Source organism: Sarcophilus harrisii, chromosome 1 (assembly GCF_902635505.1).
Source record: "Sarcophilus harrisii chromosome 1, mSarHar1.11, whole genome shotgun sequence".
Classification (NCBI taxonomy): domain Eukaryota; kingdom Metazoa; phylum Chordata; class Mammalia; order Dasyuromorphia; family Dasyuridae; genus Sarcophilus; species Sarcophilus harrisii.
In genome coordinates, this window is record NC_045426.1 from 685,721,031 (window position 1) to 685,738,690 (window position 17,660).

General features: G+C 38.8%; 1 protein-coding gene across 4 annotated transcripts in view; it reads right to left on the minus strand.

The window, feature by feature from the left end:
• Nucleotides 1–17,660, minus strand: part of CCDC62 (coiled-coil domain containing 62) — an 83,882-nt gene that overhangs the window by 3,198 nt on the left and 63,024 nt on the right. For 2 of the 4 annotated variants that reach the window (XM_031948483.1, XM_031948485.1), the window contains exons 10-11: nt 8,366–8,510; nt 5,795–5,911 (exon numbers count right to left, since the gene is read on the minus strand). In XM_031948483.1, the coding sequence (XP_031804343.1) occupies nt 5,795–5,911; nt 8,366–8,510 (262 nt within the window). Of the gene's footprint in view, nt 1–5,794; nt 5,912–8,282; nt 8,511–17,660 lie in introns of all 4 variants that reach the window. The other 2 variants (XR_004231275.1, XM_031948484.1) reach the window with 2 other exon arrangements.

Genomic DNA, 17,660 nt, shown 5'->3' on the forward strand with positions numbered 1-17,660 from the left:
TAGAATATCTACTATTTTGGGTTTTTTTTTTGTTTAAAAAAAAACAGTAGACTTGATGAAAATACAATTAGAAGGAATTCTAAACTGGGTGAGTGGAGTAAAAATTAATGGCGCAAGGCCCCTTTCCATGAACTCTCCAATGGAAACCCCGAGATCTCAATGCTTGCCTCTGTGCTATTTAACACTGTTATCAATAATTTGGCTAAAGGCATACGTGGCATGTTCATAAAATTTGCAGATGGCACAAAGTCGGAAAGGATACCTAACAGTGGATGGCAGTCGGGGCAGACAAGATCTTTTTTTTTTTTTTTTTTTTTTTTTTTTTTCAGACAAGATCTCAATAGGATACAGCTCTGTGTCAAATCTAATAAAATGAAATTGATTTGGGATAAATAGGAGTCTTACACATGGATTCAGAAATTGGTCTGGTTAGACAGCAGTTTGTCTCAAAAAGTAGAGAGGTTTCCATGGCCTATAAGCTAAACTTGGTTGCCAAAAAACCCAAAAAACCCTCTGGTCTGATTTTGGGCTGCCCTGGGAGACACGCCCTCCAGAAGTGAGGGATGATAGTCCCGCAGTACTTTGCCCTAGTCATACGCCACCTTGAACACTGTGTGCTCATTCTGGGCACCACCATTTAAGGAGGACATTGATAAACTGGACAGTGTCCAGAGGAAGGAAAAACAGGCTATGGTTCTTGAGCTTAGCATAGGAGGACAATTTGAAAGACCTGGAAACTTTTAGCCTAAAGAAGAGAAGGTTCAAGGAGTACAAGGAGAGCTGTGTTTGGGTTTTTGAAGGGCTGTCACTTAGAGGAGGGTTTGGGCTCTAGAGAACAGAAATAGCTAGTGGGTAGAAATTGCAAAGAGATAAATTTAGATCTAAAAGTAATGAAAAACTATCTAAGAATTAGAGCCATGCACTAGTGGAATGGGCTTCCATTGCAGGCAGGTTAGCTCTTCCCAAAGGTTTCTAAGCAGTAGCTGAATGACCCTTTGCTATGGGTTACAGAAAGGATTCCTTTTTGGGTATAGACTGGACAACTGAGCTCCTTTTCAATTATAAAATTCTGATTTTGTGATTCTATCACTAAAATACAAACAGCTGAAAACACATTGTCTTATTTTTTATTCAGATTATATCTCAAGCTGTGGGAGGGAAGGATGGGAATAAACATATGTAAATAGGCACTTACCCCTGTTTGCCTCAGTTTCCACATCTGTAAAATGAGCTGGAGAAGGAAATGGCCAACCCCTCCATTATCTCTGCCAAGAAAACCCAAACGGGTTCCAGAATGACTGAGCAAAGGATGCCGTCACTGTCTTAAGTACTTGACAAATATTATCTCACTACAACTCAAGGAAGTGGGTGTCATTATTATTCCCATTTTATAGCTGAGGAAACAGAGGCAGACAAAGGATAAGTGACTTGCCCAGGGTCATACAGGTAGTAAGTATCTGAGGCCATGTAGAACTTGGGCTTCCTGACTCCAGGCCCAGCTGCTTCTAATGCTCTTTTAAAAGACCGCTAATCTTAAGGAGCCAAGGAATGAATTAATCACAATTCACTCCGAGGAATAACCTCCCTTGGGTTTTAAGTTGTTTGTCGTTAGGGGCACATGGGCTCCCATTCTGCTGTGCTGCCATTGCCAGCCGGAGTACCCAACCTTGACTGACATTACAGATAAACCCTACAGAAGTCACCTACTCCCCCAGTCAGCTCTCTGCCCTTTTTAACCCATTCTCTTCCGAGAGACCTTGGAGCCTCTGCCACCAATTAAACAGACCACACAACCATCACTAGACACAAGGTGACATACAGTTCAATTCAAGCACTCTTCATGGCGTGTCTAAGCAGGCCGGGCCTTGTATTCAGGGTCCCTGGGACAGATCCCCAAAGTCTGACACAGGAACACAGATTCATGGATCTCAGAACTCTTCCAAATCTAATGCAGTAAAAGCTTTCAGTCTTTGGGGAGAAACAAGGCTTAAGTCCCTGGACCAAGACACGGCGAGCCCAATGCGCTGGTGCTTTGTTCACTTGGCTGCCAGACCTCGTCGAGACTAGCCACTGCAGACACTGGGCTTCCCAACTACCAACAACCCAGCAGATCACGGCATCCAACTCTCTCATTTTACAGAAGGAAGCAACTGGGAATGAGAGGGGATAAGTGACTGCTCAAGGCCACCCCAGGAGTAAATAGTCCAGCCTTGTGGGCCTGGGCCCCAAGCCAGAGCCCCCCTGTGCTCCCAGCCCCATAGACAAGAACATCCTGACAATTGTTACCAGGCAAAGAGAGGTGCCAGTGAGTTCAAATACTTGAAAAAGCATATGAAAAGGGGGAAACAATGATTTTTAGTATGAATTGGGAAATACCAAGTTGGTTTGAGGTTAGCAAAAACAAAAACAAAACAAGACCCAAACCCAACCCAAGCATTTACAATGTAATTTTAAAACTGAAAAGGATTATCTAATCTGACCCCTCATTTTACATGAGACTAAAAAGCAGTTAGGGAGCCTGTCCAAAATCATACAAATTGCCAGAGGCAAATGCTGGACCAGACACATTCCTCCGAAGCAGACACCACTCGGTTAATGTGACAGAGGCTGAGAAGCAATGCCTATTTTCCCACTGATATCTTCCATGTGCCCAGAAGAAAGAATACAGATCAACACATAAGCCAATGGAAAGAGGGCATTTTTGTCCACTTTTGATTCAGCACAATGGGCAGACCCACTGCAGTGAACTTTGGGGGTAACATGGGCAAGAGTTCCTTGGGATGGGCAGGCACAGAGAGGGAATTTGCAGACTGATGAGATTCCAGATTCATTTAGGTCTCTGTTGTGGCCAGACTGCAGGTAAGAAGAAGAGTTAGAAGAGATAAGGTTGGTACGGAGAATGAATGGGCTAATGAGAATGGCTAAGGCAGAAAAGACAGGACAACCCAACTCTCCTGCCAAGAACAATGATCTTCCAGTTGGGGAAGAGACAACAAAGAAAATTACAGGGAACTGAATCCTGAGAGACACGAGGAGATGGTAGGAGAGGGCCTTCATGTCCTCGGTGAGCCCAGGATTGGTGAAAGTGACTGCTGAACAGCTGACTGGAAAACAGGTAAAGCAAGGGAGAAGCGACATAAGATGTTGAAAAAGTATGTCCAGCTCTGATATTCAAAAAAGGAAAAAGAAAATTTCCAAATTAGAAGGCTGGGGAGCTTAATCTCAATTTACAGTTAAATTTTAGAATCAAGAGAAGCCCATGTGAGCATTTAGAAAGAAGTGGATCACTAGGAACCAGTATGTTATCATCAATAATAAGTCATGCCTGGGGCAGCTAAGTGATGTAGTGGAGAGAGCACCGGCCCTGAAGTCAGGAGGACCAGAGTTTAAATCTGGCCTCAGACACATAATACTTCCTAGCTGTATGACCCTGGGCAAGTCACTGAACCCCAACTGTCTCAGCCAAAATAATAATAATAATAATAAGTCATGCCTGACTAACCTTATTTCCATTCAAGAAAAGGTAACTCTCAAAGGACATGAACAGATAATTTTCAGGTGATGAAGTTAAAGCCATCTATAGTCATATGAAAAAATGCTTTAAATCCCTATTGATCAGAGAAATACAAATTAAGACAACTCTGAGGTACCACTTCATACCTCTCAGAATGGCTAAGATGACAGGAAAAAATAATGACGATTGTTGGAGGGGATATGGAAAAACTGGGATGCTGATACATTGTTGGTGGAGTTGTGAACTGATCCAACCATTCTGGAGTACAATCTGGAACTATGCCCAAAGGGCTATAAAACTGTGCATATCCTTTGACCCAGCAGTGCCATTACTGGGTCTATATCCCAAAGAGATCTTAAAGGAGGGAAAGGGACCCATATGTGCAAAAGTGTTTGTGGCAGCTCTTTTTGTGGTAGCAAAGAATTGGAAAAGAAGTTGATGCCTGTCAATTAAGGAATGGTTGAACAAGTTGTGGTACATGAAAGTAATGAAATATTACTGTTCTATAAAACACGATGAACAAGCTGATTTTATAAAGATCTGGAAAGATGAACTGATGCTGAGTGAAACAAGCAGAACCAGGAATACATTGTACACAAAAACAGCAAGATTGTGAGATGATCAACTATGAAAGATTTGATTCTTTCCAGCAGTTCAGTGATCCAAAGCAATCCCAATAAAGTTTGGACAGCAAACATCCAGAGAGAACTATATTTTCATCCAGAGAGACTGAATGTAAATCAACACATGCTATATTCACTTCCCCAAACCCTTTTTCTTCTGTTTTTCCCCCCCTCTTGTGGTTTTTCCCTTTTGTTCTGATTTTTCTCTTCCCAACATGATTAGAAAAGAAATGTGCATATTAAAAAAATGAATGTACATGTATAACCAGAAAAAAAAGAAAGAAAAGATAACTTAACTCCTAGATGAGGGAAATTCTTTAGACTGTGCATATCCCATAAGAGCAAAGCCTCTTGCAAAGCCTTTCATGCTATTTTTTGGGAGAAGCTGAACAGAACTTTGGCTAGATGATACCAAAGTGATATAGATTTAAAACTAAATGAATAAATAGCTGCAGAGAAAACCCTTAATGATTTGATGTCAGCTTGGGGAATGATCTCTAGTAGGGGATCTGTGCTGTTTACTTTTTTTTTTTTAAATCTATGCTTTGAGTGAAGGCACAGAAGGCACCTTTATCAAATTTAATTAAGACATGCTCAACTAGGAGAAATGGTTGAAAATGGCAAAGGGACAAATTTAGGCTTGATATAATGAAAAGTTCCATTAACAGTTGGAATTATGGGGAATGAACTTCCTTGATATGTGCTATGTTTCCTCCTTAGTAGAAGTCTTCACACAAAAGTTAATTGGATGACTAACAGATCATATATGCATCTGGACTACATGATGACTGAGGTCCTTTAAAACAATGAGACTCTGTGATTCTGTGAATGATAAAAATCAGCATCCAAAAACATCCCAGCAGGAAAGAATTATGGACCAAATCAAGTAAGATAGAATTTTAAAAAGATAAATATAAAATTCTACACAGAGATTTGAGACATAGACTACACAAGCATATTTTCAAAAAAAGAATCTGGGGAGGGAAGGTGAATTATTTTTCATCTACCTCAGTCAGAGTCAGAGGCAAGACACATCAATCAAAAGAAAAGCTGAGAGAGGCATGTTGAAAAGGGATGGTACTGGTCCTGCTCACCCCTGCCATATGTATGACAATGTCCAGCATTGGGTGAGAACAGGAGGCTGAAACCTCCTTTATGTACTAAAACTATAAAAAAAAACCGTAGGAAGGAATTGGTGACGTGCAATCCTGGAAGGAGCAATCACAGAAGCTGCCATTCAAGTATTCGATGGCCACTATGTGGAAGAGGGATTAGTCCTGTTCTGCTTGGTCCCAGAGGAAAGAACCAGGAGCAGCAGGGGGAAGTTGTGAAGAGACACAGGCTCAATGTAAGAAGAAACTTCCTAACAAGGTTATTTATCCACAAGTGGAATGCACTGCCTCAAGAGGGTTAAGTAAGGGGTCATTTTGTGAAAGAATCTAATTTTACTAAGCTTTCCTCCCCTCTCCCACATGTCCCATTAAATATCACATTTTAAAAACAGTTTGGAGACAGGGGCATCTTTTCACCCATGCACCACTCCCTGCACTCTGCAGGCAGGCCAGAAAAGCTTTTCATGCCTCCCCAGAGATCAGTCTGCACCTTTATACTTAGTATTCAGTGAATATAAACTTAGTTGAGAGAAAAATGAACATACACTGTGGTTGGGATTGCTAGGGCTAACAGGGAGTAGAGTGCTAAGTTCCAGATTAGTAACCATCTCTCGAGATTCCGCCAGCAAGCGCTGAAGCTTACTTGTGGGAGAACAGTCATCCTGGAAGACATAACAATTTTAACAAGCTAATGAAATCAAGAAGCATTTGGAAATGGGGTTTTGTGTGAAAATGAGAGCTATCAATGAACAATTCTTTGACTTCCTCAGCAGCACTAACAGATGTTATAAACATGTTCCTTTCATCTCTTTACAGCCTATCCAACTAAAATTGTTTCCTATCACCAAAGTCACTGCTGGTGCCAGTTGATCACACCCATACATCAGATTCTTGAGCTTTTCCTTCCCTGCTTCAGGCCCCTAATTAGTAAGTCAGAACACTTTCCACCTGCTACTTCTCTTTGGTGCCAGTGGTAGGAAACACTCAAAACTGTGTTGCTACTCTAAAATGTGATCCTGAACACCTGTTTGTCCTGTTTGGCTTCTTCCTCTGCTGAATTTTCACCATGAAAACGAGCCATTTCCAACTCTTCTGAAATGCCCTTAGAGCACACATAGTCTTTTCTTTAAGACAGTTTCTCATTCCTCATATACAGGCAGGGTTATGTATCAGAATGGAGGGGATCGGAGAAAGAGCCCAAGGAAGGGTTCTGAGACCTGAAAAGAGAAGTTGAAATCCCATCTTTCCCCAGTCAGGCTTACAGCTGACAGGTCCCCCCCATATCCTCTGGATTAGGTTCAGCTATTCTTCAGGAACTATATACTTTGTTTTCCAAGGGATGATGGCAGCCATCATCATTCCAATGAGGAAATGCTCTATAAGTCTGGCAACTGACCTTCACTGAGGTCCATGAGTTCTTGTCAATTTTATCTTAATTCCATGTAGCCTGTCAGGATTTTCTTGAGAAAAGCTTAGGAATGGATTGCTCTACTCTTAGACAAACCTGGGGGGATGAAAAATTGAAGGGGAGTAGTTTTATAAAATTGAAAGAAAAGAGACTTTTGGAAGAAAGTGACTTGATTTCCTTTTGCAGTTCCAATAAAACATGTCCTGGTTTCTGTGTTGGATCCAAAAAGTAACAATCTCATTAATGTCTAGAACTGTAAAAAGGCAACACAGATGTTAAAACCTTTAGTAGGAATATTTTGGAAGGCCACAAGACATGATGAAAGCCATGGAAGGCTGTGTGTGTCTCTGTTTCTCTGACCTCATTAAAATGTTGAATGTAAAGGGTTGCTTGTTTGTTTTTCAAAATGTACTAAATTAGGAATAATACTAACTCATCTTTATAAGGTCCTTTACAGTTTTGAAAGTGCTTTTCTCACCATTCCTTGGAAAGCAGGTAAAATTTATTAAATGGAATTTTACTTTTTCTGTTCTTAATTTAAATTTAAATTTCACTTTAAACATCTATGATACTACTTAAAATACTAAAATGGGTCATGGAACAATAGATAATGGAAGCTAGAAGGGACCTTGGAAATCAAGGAAGGGTTCTAGTTGAAGGTGGGGGTGAGGCTGAGATGGGGGAATGATAAAAGTATAAGAAGAGAGGAAAGAGCATTAAATGAAACAAGAGAAAATACAAGAGTTCCAAAGGGCAGCCAAAAAGGACATTTTGTTGCTACCTTGTGAAATTTAACTTAGACTTGAAATAATCCAACTGTATCCAGCAGAGGTTCACAGTTTCATGGAGGCTGGTGGGTAGAGAGCTGACCTTGGAGTCAGGAACTGCTGAGTTCAAGCCCTGCCTGGAACAGTCCTGCCTGAAGGACCTTGAGCAAGCCACTTAAATTTCTCAAGGGTTCAATAAGGTGCCAATCTGCCTCTACTCACCTTCGAGTTCTCATCCCGTGAAATCAAGGGCCTGTCCCTGGCTTTGTCAATTTCATATAAATTCCTCTTTTTTGTTGTCTATTAGGATTTTGTGCTTGTGGGTGTGATCAAATAATTCACAATTAAAAAAATAAGCCCCAATCCCTTATAAACATTTTCTAGAAAAGGGCAGATCATCTCCAAGGGGCCATGACTTGCCCAAGATCACATGAGGAATAAGTAGCAAAAACATCCAAACCCAGATCTCCTGGCTCCAAGGCCAGAGGTGTGGGCTGGTACTTTTCTACCAAGAAAGGTCTTCAATGTTATCATCGAGGTGCAAATCATGGAACTAAAGTTAGGAAACTAGAATGTTTTCTCTCAGAAATTAATTTTATTCCTCTGGGTAAGAGAACTAAAAAATAAGCATAATAAAGAGCACCCATTACATTTATTTGTATAAAATAAGCATCACAAAGAATGCCCATCACTATTGATATTATGGCCCACGTAACTGGCAGGATCACCATTGGGAAATCCAGGGGCACTGAGAGCCTCCTTTGGGGAATTTGATCTAGGAAATTAAATGTTCTAATTTTCAAAGAACATTTAAAAATGCCTCAAGTTCCTAAAATGAAACAAACATCAGCAACTAACCACTGTACTGCAGCAAAGTTAAGAGTCTCATGATATTCCCAGTCTTGTCTAAATCTTCATTTCATTCGCAATCAAATACTAACGTGATGGAAAGCAGGTTCTCTGCTGCTGGGCAAAAATGCCGATAAATGCCTTTTATCTGAAGAGAAATCTACAAATCTGTCCTCATTCTTGGTCTTCACATTTGAGGTGCTCGTGTGTTGGGAATGCCAGAAGGCGATCGGCGGACTGTCAATAAAATAGAGAAAACCTTCTGTTAGCATCATCATCATCATCATAATGGTCACTAGGTTTGAGGGAAAACACCTTACCAAGAAGAGGTACCATATTAGGCTGAGAAACAAACTCAGGTTGAATCCTGGCACGACTGATCAATATAACAGAAATAAGAAAAACAAATCAGAATCTAGATTTACTGAAACCTGCTTATACCATCAGGAATCTTTTAAAAGTTAAAAAAAAAAAAAAGAAGAAGAAGAAGTATCCTAGGTAGGTTCAGCCAAAAGAACAAATCATGAGAAATAAATAAGAGTTAACATGGCCATAAAATTCTGCAAACATTTACCAAGTTTACTGTGTGCAAGAAAATGTGCTGGAGATGGGGTAATCAAAAGTTGTTTTTTTTTTTTTAATGCCCAGTTGATTTTTGGATTCATCTTCCTAATTCTTTCTCTACAGGAGCAGTTGGGGGCAGAGACTTCTCTGGCACCTGAACTGAAGTAGTTGCATTCTTCTCCAGCAGGTAAGGAAGAGCTTTTGTCTGATGAGAAGGTACCTACTGGGGCTGACAAGGACTCCCAACACATTGGGCCTGGAATGACCCCCTGCAATGTTCTAGCCCAAGCCCTTTTACAGAGGAAGCCCCCAGAGGGTCAGTACAGGTCACACAGGCAGGGCCCACAAAGATAACAACGAGCAAACATATACACACTTGTAACAGTCTAAGATCTAGGGAGAAGCTGTGAGAAATGAGGATGGGAGAATCAGGAAAAACTTGGGAAGCCTGATATGATGTCAGATGTGATGCAGAATAAAGTACCTAGAACTAAGAGAATGACGGTTGTAATTATCAATAACTGACATAATGATCACAATAATAACAATAATAATGATCACTGAATGATGAACACAATAATGTAAAAGAAAACAACAATGAAAAGACAACAGGTATTGAATAAGGCTTACAGGCATGGACAAAGTTTGTGTCTATTTAGTTTAAATGATATATAAGAGAAGGATGAGAGGAAAGGACTCTATTGGGAATAAATGTAATCACTGGCAAGCAAAAGTGACATAACTTTTTTTAAAGTATTTGAAAATACTATTGTTCTATAAAAAATGATAAGCTGATTTTAGAAAGGCCTGGAAAGACGTATATAAACTCATGCTGAGCGAAACAAGTAGAACCAGGAATAGATTACACACAATAACAGCAAGAATGTGCCATATTCAACTATGACAGACTTGGTTCTTCTCAATGGTTCAGTGATCCAAGGCAATCCCAATAAACTGGATAGAAAACACTATCCACATGCAGAGAGAGAACTACGGGGATTGAATGTAAATCACCATATGCTATGTTCACTTTTTTTTTCTCTTATGGTTTTTCCTTTTTATTCTGATTTTTCTCTCCCAACATGATTTATAAGGAAATGTTTTTTAAAATGAATATATATGTATAACCAAAAACAGTGTTGTTTTTCACATGTAACTGGGGAAAATTAAAAAAAAAATTAAAGTGTCCAGAAAATGTTTAAAAAGAAAAAAAACTGTTGGTCCTCCTTGTAAAGACTTGTGGAATAGAATAGGCAGTTGAATCAAATCCTGTGTAGACAGTGGAGCAGCTGGTTTCCCACACCTTGTTCTAAAATACTTCAGGATTACTTTAAAAGCTATCAATGAAATTTGGCTTTCTCCTGAAGACAATTCCCTGCCCCCCTCTCCGGGGTTGACTATTTTTCTTCCTTACATTCTCACATAAAAGACCACAAGGAAAGTCAGCCCCTGCTCTTTGATCCTCCTTGATAGACCCTGCATTGCTCAGCAGCCAGTCTACATGTGCTTCTATTCCCCTGTCCGGGTCTTTAAGGCTCCAATGTACCCCCCACCCAGTCACTCTTCCTTCTTCCTTGATGAATCTCACACTCCAATCCCACTCCCTCTCCTCATCTTGTGACAACAATATTCACACCAATCCTTGTCCTCTCCTTGGTTCAGTGATCCCAGCTGCTGTGCCTTTGCATCTCAGCTGTCCCCAAAGGGAGATGAACCTTCAGTTCCTATCCTCACTACAACACTCCCCTCTTCAAGCAGCCTCTCCTGCCTTTAGGTCCTTCTGCTTCATCTCTCCTCACAAGCCATGACTGCCAGCTCCTCCATTCCTCCTCGCTTCTTCTACTTCCATCATTTTTGATTGGTATCCCTCAAACTCCTCCTACCACTCCTTCCCTTGAGTTCCTTGACCTGGTCCTTGAGTCAATCTTCAGTCTAGAAGATCTCCCATTGCTGCTCTGTCTCCTACATCTGGGTTACTCAACATTGTGTGTGTGTATGGAGGGGGTGGTATGTGCCAACAGGGCCTACTATACATTTATATCTTCAGAGCTCAACTGGACCCTCACTGCTGGAAAGCAATGCACTTGCACTTATTCACTGATTCTCATCTCTCTCTCTCTTTCTCTCTCTCTCTGTCTCTCTGTCTTTCTGTCTCTCTGTCTCTGTCTCTGTCTCTTTCTCTGGGTCTCTTTGTCTCTCTCTCTCTCTGTGTCTCTCTCTGTCTCTCTTCTCAATTTGCATTTCTTTATTCAATAAGGATTTAGAGAATTCTTTTCATGAGTATAAATGGCTTTAATTTATTTTCTTTTCTTTTTTCTTTTGGCTAAGACAATTGAAGTTAAGTGACTTGCCCAGGATCACACAACTAGAAGTGTTAAATATCTGAGATCAAATTTGAACTCAGGTCCCCCTGACTTCAGGACTGGTGCTCCATCCATTGTACCTGGCTTTAATTTCTTCACCTGAAAATTGTCCTGTTCATATTGTCTGGCCATTTATCACATGGGGAATGACTTGCATTTTTATAAATTTATAAAGTTTTCTACATATTTTAGGAATTAGACCTTTATCAGAAACACTTGCTGTAAAAATTGTTTCACAGCTTTCCACTTCCCTTCTAAACTTGGCTGCATTGGTTTTGTTTGTGCAAAAAACTTTTTCATGCAATGTAATTAAAGTTACCCATTCTCTCTTCCTCTCTCCCTCCCCCTCTCTCTCTTTCATATCATCTGCCTCTGTGGTCTTAAATGCCACTCTTATATAGACAACTCCCCCAGCTACCTAGCCAGCCCCAGGATCTCCCTCCACTGATATGCCTTGCTGTCATTTTAAACTCACCATATCCGAAATATCACAAATGTAACTTGTCATCTATCCCCTAAGGGTCACCAGTTTTGGAGCAGGAAGTACCCATAGAGAATCTAGTTGCATCTCTTCTCTTTCTCCTTTACCTCTAGTACTTCTTGCCTAGAATGGTTAAAGAACCTTCTGACTGACTTTTCTTCAGCTTTCCCCCCTCGATTTCATGTAGCCTCCCTCATTGCCTTCCCAAGGCACGAGTCTAACTCCAAATGTCGCTTCCAAGAGAAAACAGAAACTTCTTAATCTGACATGTGAGACCCTCTACAGGGAAGCTCCAACTTCCAGCCTTATTTCAAACTATGTTCCAGTCCATTAAACTACCTCTATCTTTCTGAATTCTGATTTATATCCAGTACTCAGCCCGTCCTCCAACTTTCTTACAGCACTTTATCTGGACCTCTCCTCTTCATCCTCTATTACTTATCTGTGCACTTTTCACATTCCCCTCTTTCTAATACATTGTTGACAGAGTTGTGAACTGATCCAGCCATTTGGGAGAGCTATTTGGAACTATGCCTAAAGAGCTATAAAACCGTGCAAATTCATTGATTTGGCAGTCCCACTACTAGGTCTGTATTCCAAAGAGATCATAAAAAAGGGAAAAGAACTCACATGTGCAAAAAATGTTTTTAGCTGCCCTTTTTGTGGTGTAAGAGATTTGGAAACTGAGCTTTCTTCTAAAGCTCAGCAGCTGGGGAATGGTAGAATTAAGTTATGGTAATGGAATACCATTATTTTATAAGAAATGATAGCAGACATGAAAAAAGTGCTTTATACATATATATGACCTTTTAAAAAAACAAATTTCTTACTCTGATTTATTCTTTCTCCACATCTTAATTTGCACCTTAAAAATACTACATATTTTGTATTTTAGTTGATATATTATTTTATAGTCTTCTAAAAACTAAAGTTTGTGCATAATGGGACAAATAGTATTCTGGTTATTCTTTATCTACCCATATTCAAACTAATATTTTGACTTTTAAGTTTAGCTTTAAAATCTTTGTTCATATTACAATTTTATAAGAATCCATATCACATAAAGGCCTCATTTCCAAAATATATAGAGAATTAACTCTAATTTATAAAAAATCAAGCCATTCCCCAATTGAAAAATGGACAAAGGATATGAACAGACAATTCTCAGATGAAGAAATTGAAACTATTTCTAGTCATATGAAAAGATGCTCCAAGTCATTATTAATCAGAGAAATGCAAATTAAGACAACTCTAAGATACCACTACACACCTGTCAGATTGGCTAAGATGACAGGAAAAATAATGATGATTGTTGGAGGGATGCGGAAAACTGGGACATTGATGCATTGTTGGTGGAGTTGTGAACGAATCCAACCATTTTGGAGAGTAGTTTGGAACTATGCTCAAAAAGTTATCAAACTGTGCATACCCTTTGATCCAGCAGTGTTACTACTGGGATTATATCCCAAAGAGATTATAAAGAAGGGAAAGGGACCTGTATGTGCACGAATGTTTGTGGCAGCCCTTTTTGTAGTGACTAAAAACTGGAAACTGAATGGATGTCCATCAGTTGGAGAATGGCTGAATAAATTGTGGTATATGAATATTATGGAATATTACTGTTCTGTAAGAAATGACCAACAGGATAATTTCAGAAAGGCCTGGAGAGACTTACAGAACTGATGCTGAGTGAAATGAGCAGGACCAGGAGATCATTATATACTTCAACAACAATACTATATGATGACCAGTTCTGATGGACCAGGCCATCCTCAGCAATGAGATCAACCAAATCATTTCTAATGGAGCAGTAATGAACTGAACCAGCTATGCCCAGAAAAAGAACTCTGGGAGATGACTAAAATCTATTACATTGAATTCCCAATCCCTATATTTATGCACACCTGCATTTTTGATTTCCTTCACAAGCTAATTGTACAATAATTCAGAGTCTGATTCTTTTTGTACAGCAAAATAATGTTTTGGTCATGTATACTTATTGTGTATCTAAGTTATATTTTAATATATTTAACATCTACTGGTCATCCTGCCATTTGGGGAGGGGTGGGGGTAAGAGGTGAAAAATTGGAACAAGAGGTTTGGCAATTGTTAATGCTGTGAAGTTACCCATGTATATATCCTGTAAATTAAAGGCTATTAAATTAAAAAAAAATACTACATATTTTGTATTTTAGTTGATATATTATTTTATAGTCTTCTAAAAACTAAAGTTTGTGCATAATGGGACAAATAGTATTCTGGTTATTCTTTATCTACCCATATTCAAACTAATATTTTGACTTTTAAGTTTAGCTTTAAAATCTTTGTTCATATTACAATTTTATAAGAATCCATATCACATAAAGGCCTCATTTCCAAAATATATAGAGAATTAACTCTAATTTATAAAAAATCAAGCCATTCCCCAATTGAAAAATGGACAAAGGATATGAACAGACAATTCTCAGATGAAGAAATTGAAACTATTTCTAGTCATATGAAAAGATGCTCCAAGTCATTATTAATCAGAGAAATGCAAATTAAGACAACTCTAAGATACCACTACACACCTGTCAGATTGACTAAGATGACAGGAAAAAATAATGATGACTGTTGGAGGGGATGCGGGAAAACTGGGACATTGATGCATTGTTGGTGGAGTTGTGAACGAATCCAACCATTTCGGAGAGTAGTTTGGAACTATGCTCAAAAAGTTATCAAACTGTGCATACCCTTTGATCCAGCAGTGTTACTACTGGGATTATATCCCAAAGAGATTATAAAGAAGGGAAAGGGACCTGTATGTGCACGAATGTTTGTGGCAGCCCTTTTTGTAGTGACTAAAACTGAAACTGAATGGATGTCCATCAGTTGGAGAATGGCTGAATAAATTGTGGTATATGAATATTATGGAATATTACTGTTCTGTAAGAAATGACCAACAGGATAATTTCAGAAAGGCCTGGAGAGACTTACACGAACTGATGCTGAGTGAAATGAGCAGGACCAGGAGATCATTATATACTTCAACAACAATACTATATGATGACCAGTTCTGATGGACCAGGCCATCCTCAGCAATGAGATCAACCAAATCATTTCTAATGGAGCAGTAATGAACTGAACCAGCTATGCCCAGAAAAAGAACTCTGGGAGATGACTAAAATCTATTACATTGAATTCCCAATCCCTATATTTATGCACACCTGCATTTTTGATTTCCTTCACAAGCTAATTGTACAATATTTCAGAGTCTGATTCTTTTTCTACAGCAAAATAACGTTTTGGTCAGGTATACTTATTGTGTATCTAATTTATATCTTAATATATTTAACATCTACTGGTCATCCTGCCATCTAGGGAGGGTGGAGGGTAAGAGGTGAAAAATTGGAACAAGAGGTTTGGCAATTGTTAATGCTGTAAAGTTACCCATGCATATATCCTGTAAATAAAAGGCTATTAAAAAAATTTTAAAAAAATCAAGCCATTCTCCAATTGAAAAATGGTCAAAGGATATGAACAGACAATTCTCAGATGAAGAAATTGAAACTATTTCTAGTCATATGAAAAGATGCTCCAAATCATTATTAATCAGAGAAATGCAAATTAAGACAACTCTAAGATACACTACTACACCTGTCAGATTGGCTAAGCTGACAGGAAAAATAATGATGATTGTTGGAGGGATGCGGGAAAACTGGGACATTGATGCATTGTTGGTGGAGTTGTGAACGAATCCAACCATTTTGGAGAGTAGTTTGGAACTATGCTCAAAAAGTTATCAAACTGTGCATACCCTTTGATCCAGCAGTGTTACTACTGGGATTATATCCCAAAGAGATTATAAAGAAGGAAAGGGACCTGTATGTGCACGAATGTTTGTGGCAGCCCTTTTGTAGTGGCTAGAAACTGGAAACTGAATGGATGTCCATCAGTTGGAGAATGGCTGAATAAATTGTGGTATATGAAAATTATGGAATATTACTGTTCTGTAAGAAATGACCAACAGGATGATTTCAGAAAGGCCTGGAGAGACTTACACGAACTGATGCTGAGTGAAATGAGCAGGACCAGGAGATCATTATATACTTCAACAACAATACTAGATGATGACTAGTCCTGATGGATCAGGCCATCCTCAGCAACAAGATCAACCAAATCATTTCTAATGGAGCAGTAATGAACTGAACTAACTATACCCAGAAAAAGAACTCTGGGAGATGACTAAAAACCATTACATTAAATTCCCAGTCCCTATATTTATGCACACCTGCATCTTTGATTTCCTTCACAAGCTAATTGTACAATAATTCAGAGTCTGATTCTTTTGGTACAGCAAAATAATGTTTTGGTCATGTATACTTATTGTGTATCTAAGTTATATTTTAATATATTTAACATCTACTGGTCATCCTGCCATCTAGGGAGGGGGGGGGGTAAGAGGTGAAAAATTGGAACAAGAGGTTTGGCAATTGTTAATGCTGTAAAGTTACCCATGTATATATCCTGTAAATTAAAGGCTATTAAATAAATAAAAAAAAATGAATATTATGGAATATTACTGTTCTGTAAGAAATGACCAACAGGATAATTTCAGAAAGGGCTGGAGAGACTTACACGAACTGATGCTGAGTGAAATGAGCAGGACCAGATCATTATATACTTCAACAACAATACTATATGATGACCAGTTCTGATGGACCAGGCCATCCTCAGCAACGAGATCAACCAAATCATGTCCAAAGGAGCAGTAATGAACTGAACCAGCTATGCCCAGAAAAAGAACTCTGGAGATGACTAAAACCATTACATTGAATTCCAATCCCTATATTTATGCCCACCTGCATTTTTGATTTCCTTCACAAGCTAATTGTACAATATTTCAGAGTCTGATTCTTTTTGTACAGCAAAATAACGTTTTGGTCATGTATACTTATTGTGTATCTAATTTATATTTTAATATATTTAACATCTACTGGTCATCCTGCCATCTAGGGGAGGGGGTGGGGGGGTAAGAGGTGAAAAATTGGAACAAGAGGTTTGGCAATTGTTAATGCTGTAAAGTTACCCATGCATATATCCTGTTAATAAAAGGCTATTTAAAAAAAAAAAAAAAGAATCCATATCACAAAGCCCTTTGGAAGTTGTGTGCTATTTTCCAGTAAACTGTGTTGCAATTTATTTCACTTCTATAATGTGCTTTATCTTAGAAATGAAATTTATAAGTATCAGAAGCCTAATTATGCTTCCGTTGATCCTTTCCATTTGGACAATGTCTAAGCATCAAGAAAATTAATCTATAAGGATCAAACATGTACCAAATTATGTATTTTTTTCTTTACCACATCACTTAGATGACATAGGACATATACTCATCTTCCCTTTTTTCATTCTTTATTTGCCTATATACTTCGTAAAAAATTGAGAATACAGAATATAAATACTATTCCCTATCATGTTGGAATTTTCTATTTTCTTCTAATGCTGTTTATTCTCTATGCTAATACATTTCACAAAAACTCAATAAAGTCAAAATTAATAATAATAATAATAATAATAAAAATAAATGATGAGCAAGGTGATTTCAGAAAAGCCTGGAAAGATGGAGAGGGCTGAAACTCTGAAAAGGTGTACTTGAATCTGAGACAGCAGAGTACTGTGAAATAATGGTTCTATATACATATATTTAGATGAAATGGTAATGTTAATAATTCTCCTCATGATTGGTGCTTGCTGAATGTGTCGTGGTGAGATAATCATAGACAAGGATTGGAAGGCTGAGGGAGAATCAGAGTCGCTCTTCTGCAGGATGAGTAGGAGAGAGGCTTCAGGCTCCGGACTGCAGAGTCCAGGATCCATCTTTGGCAAGCCGCGTAGCAGCTTGCCTGCCTCCTTCACTTCTCCTCCTGACCAAGGTCCTAAAGACCAAGGACTTTGACTGATCCTGACTCTGACTGATCCTGAGGCCTCTAGAGAGCT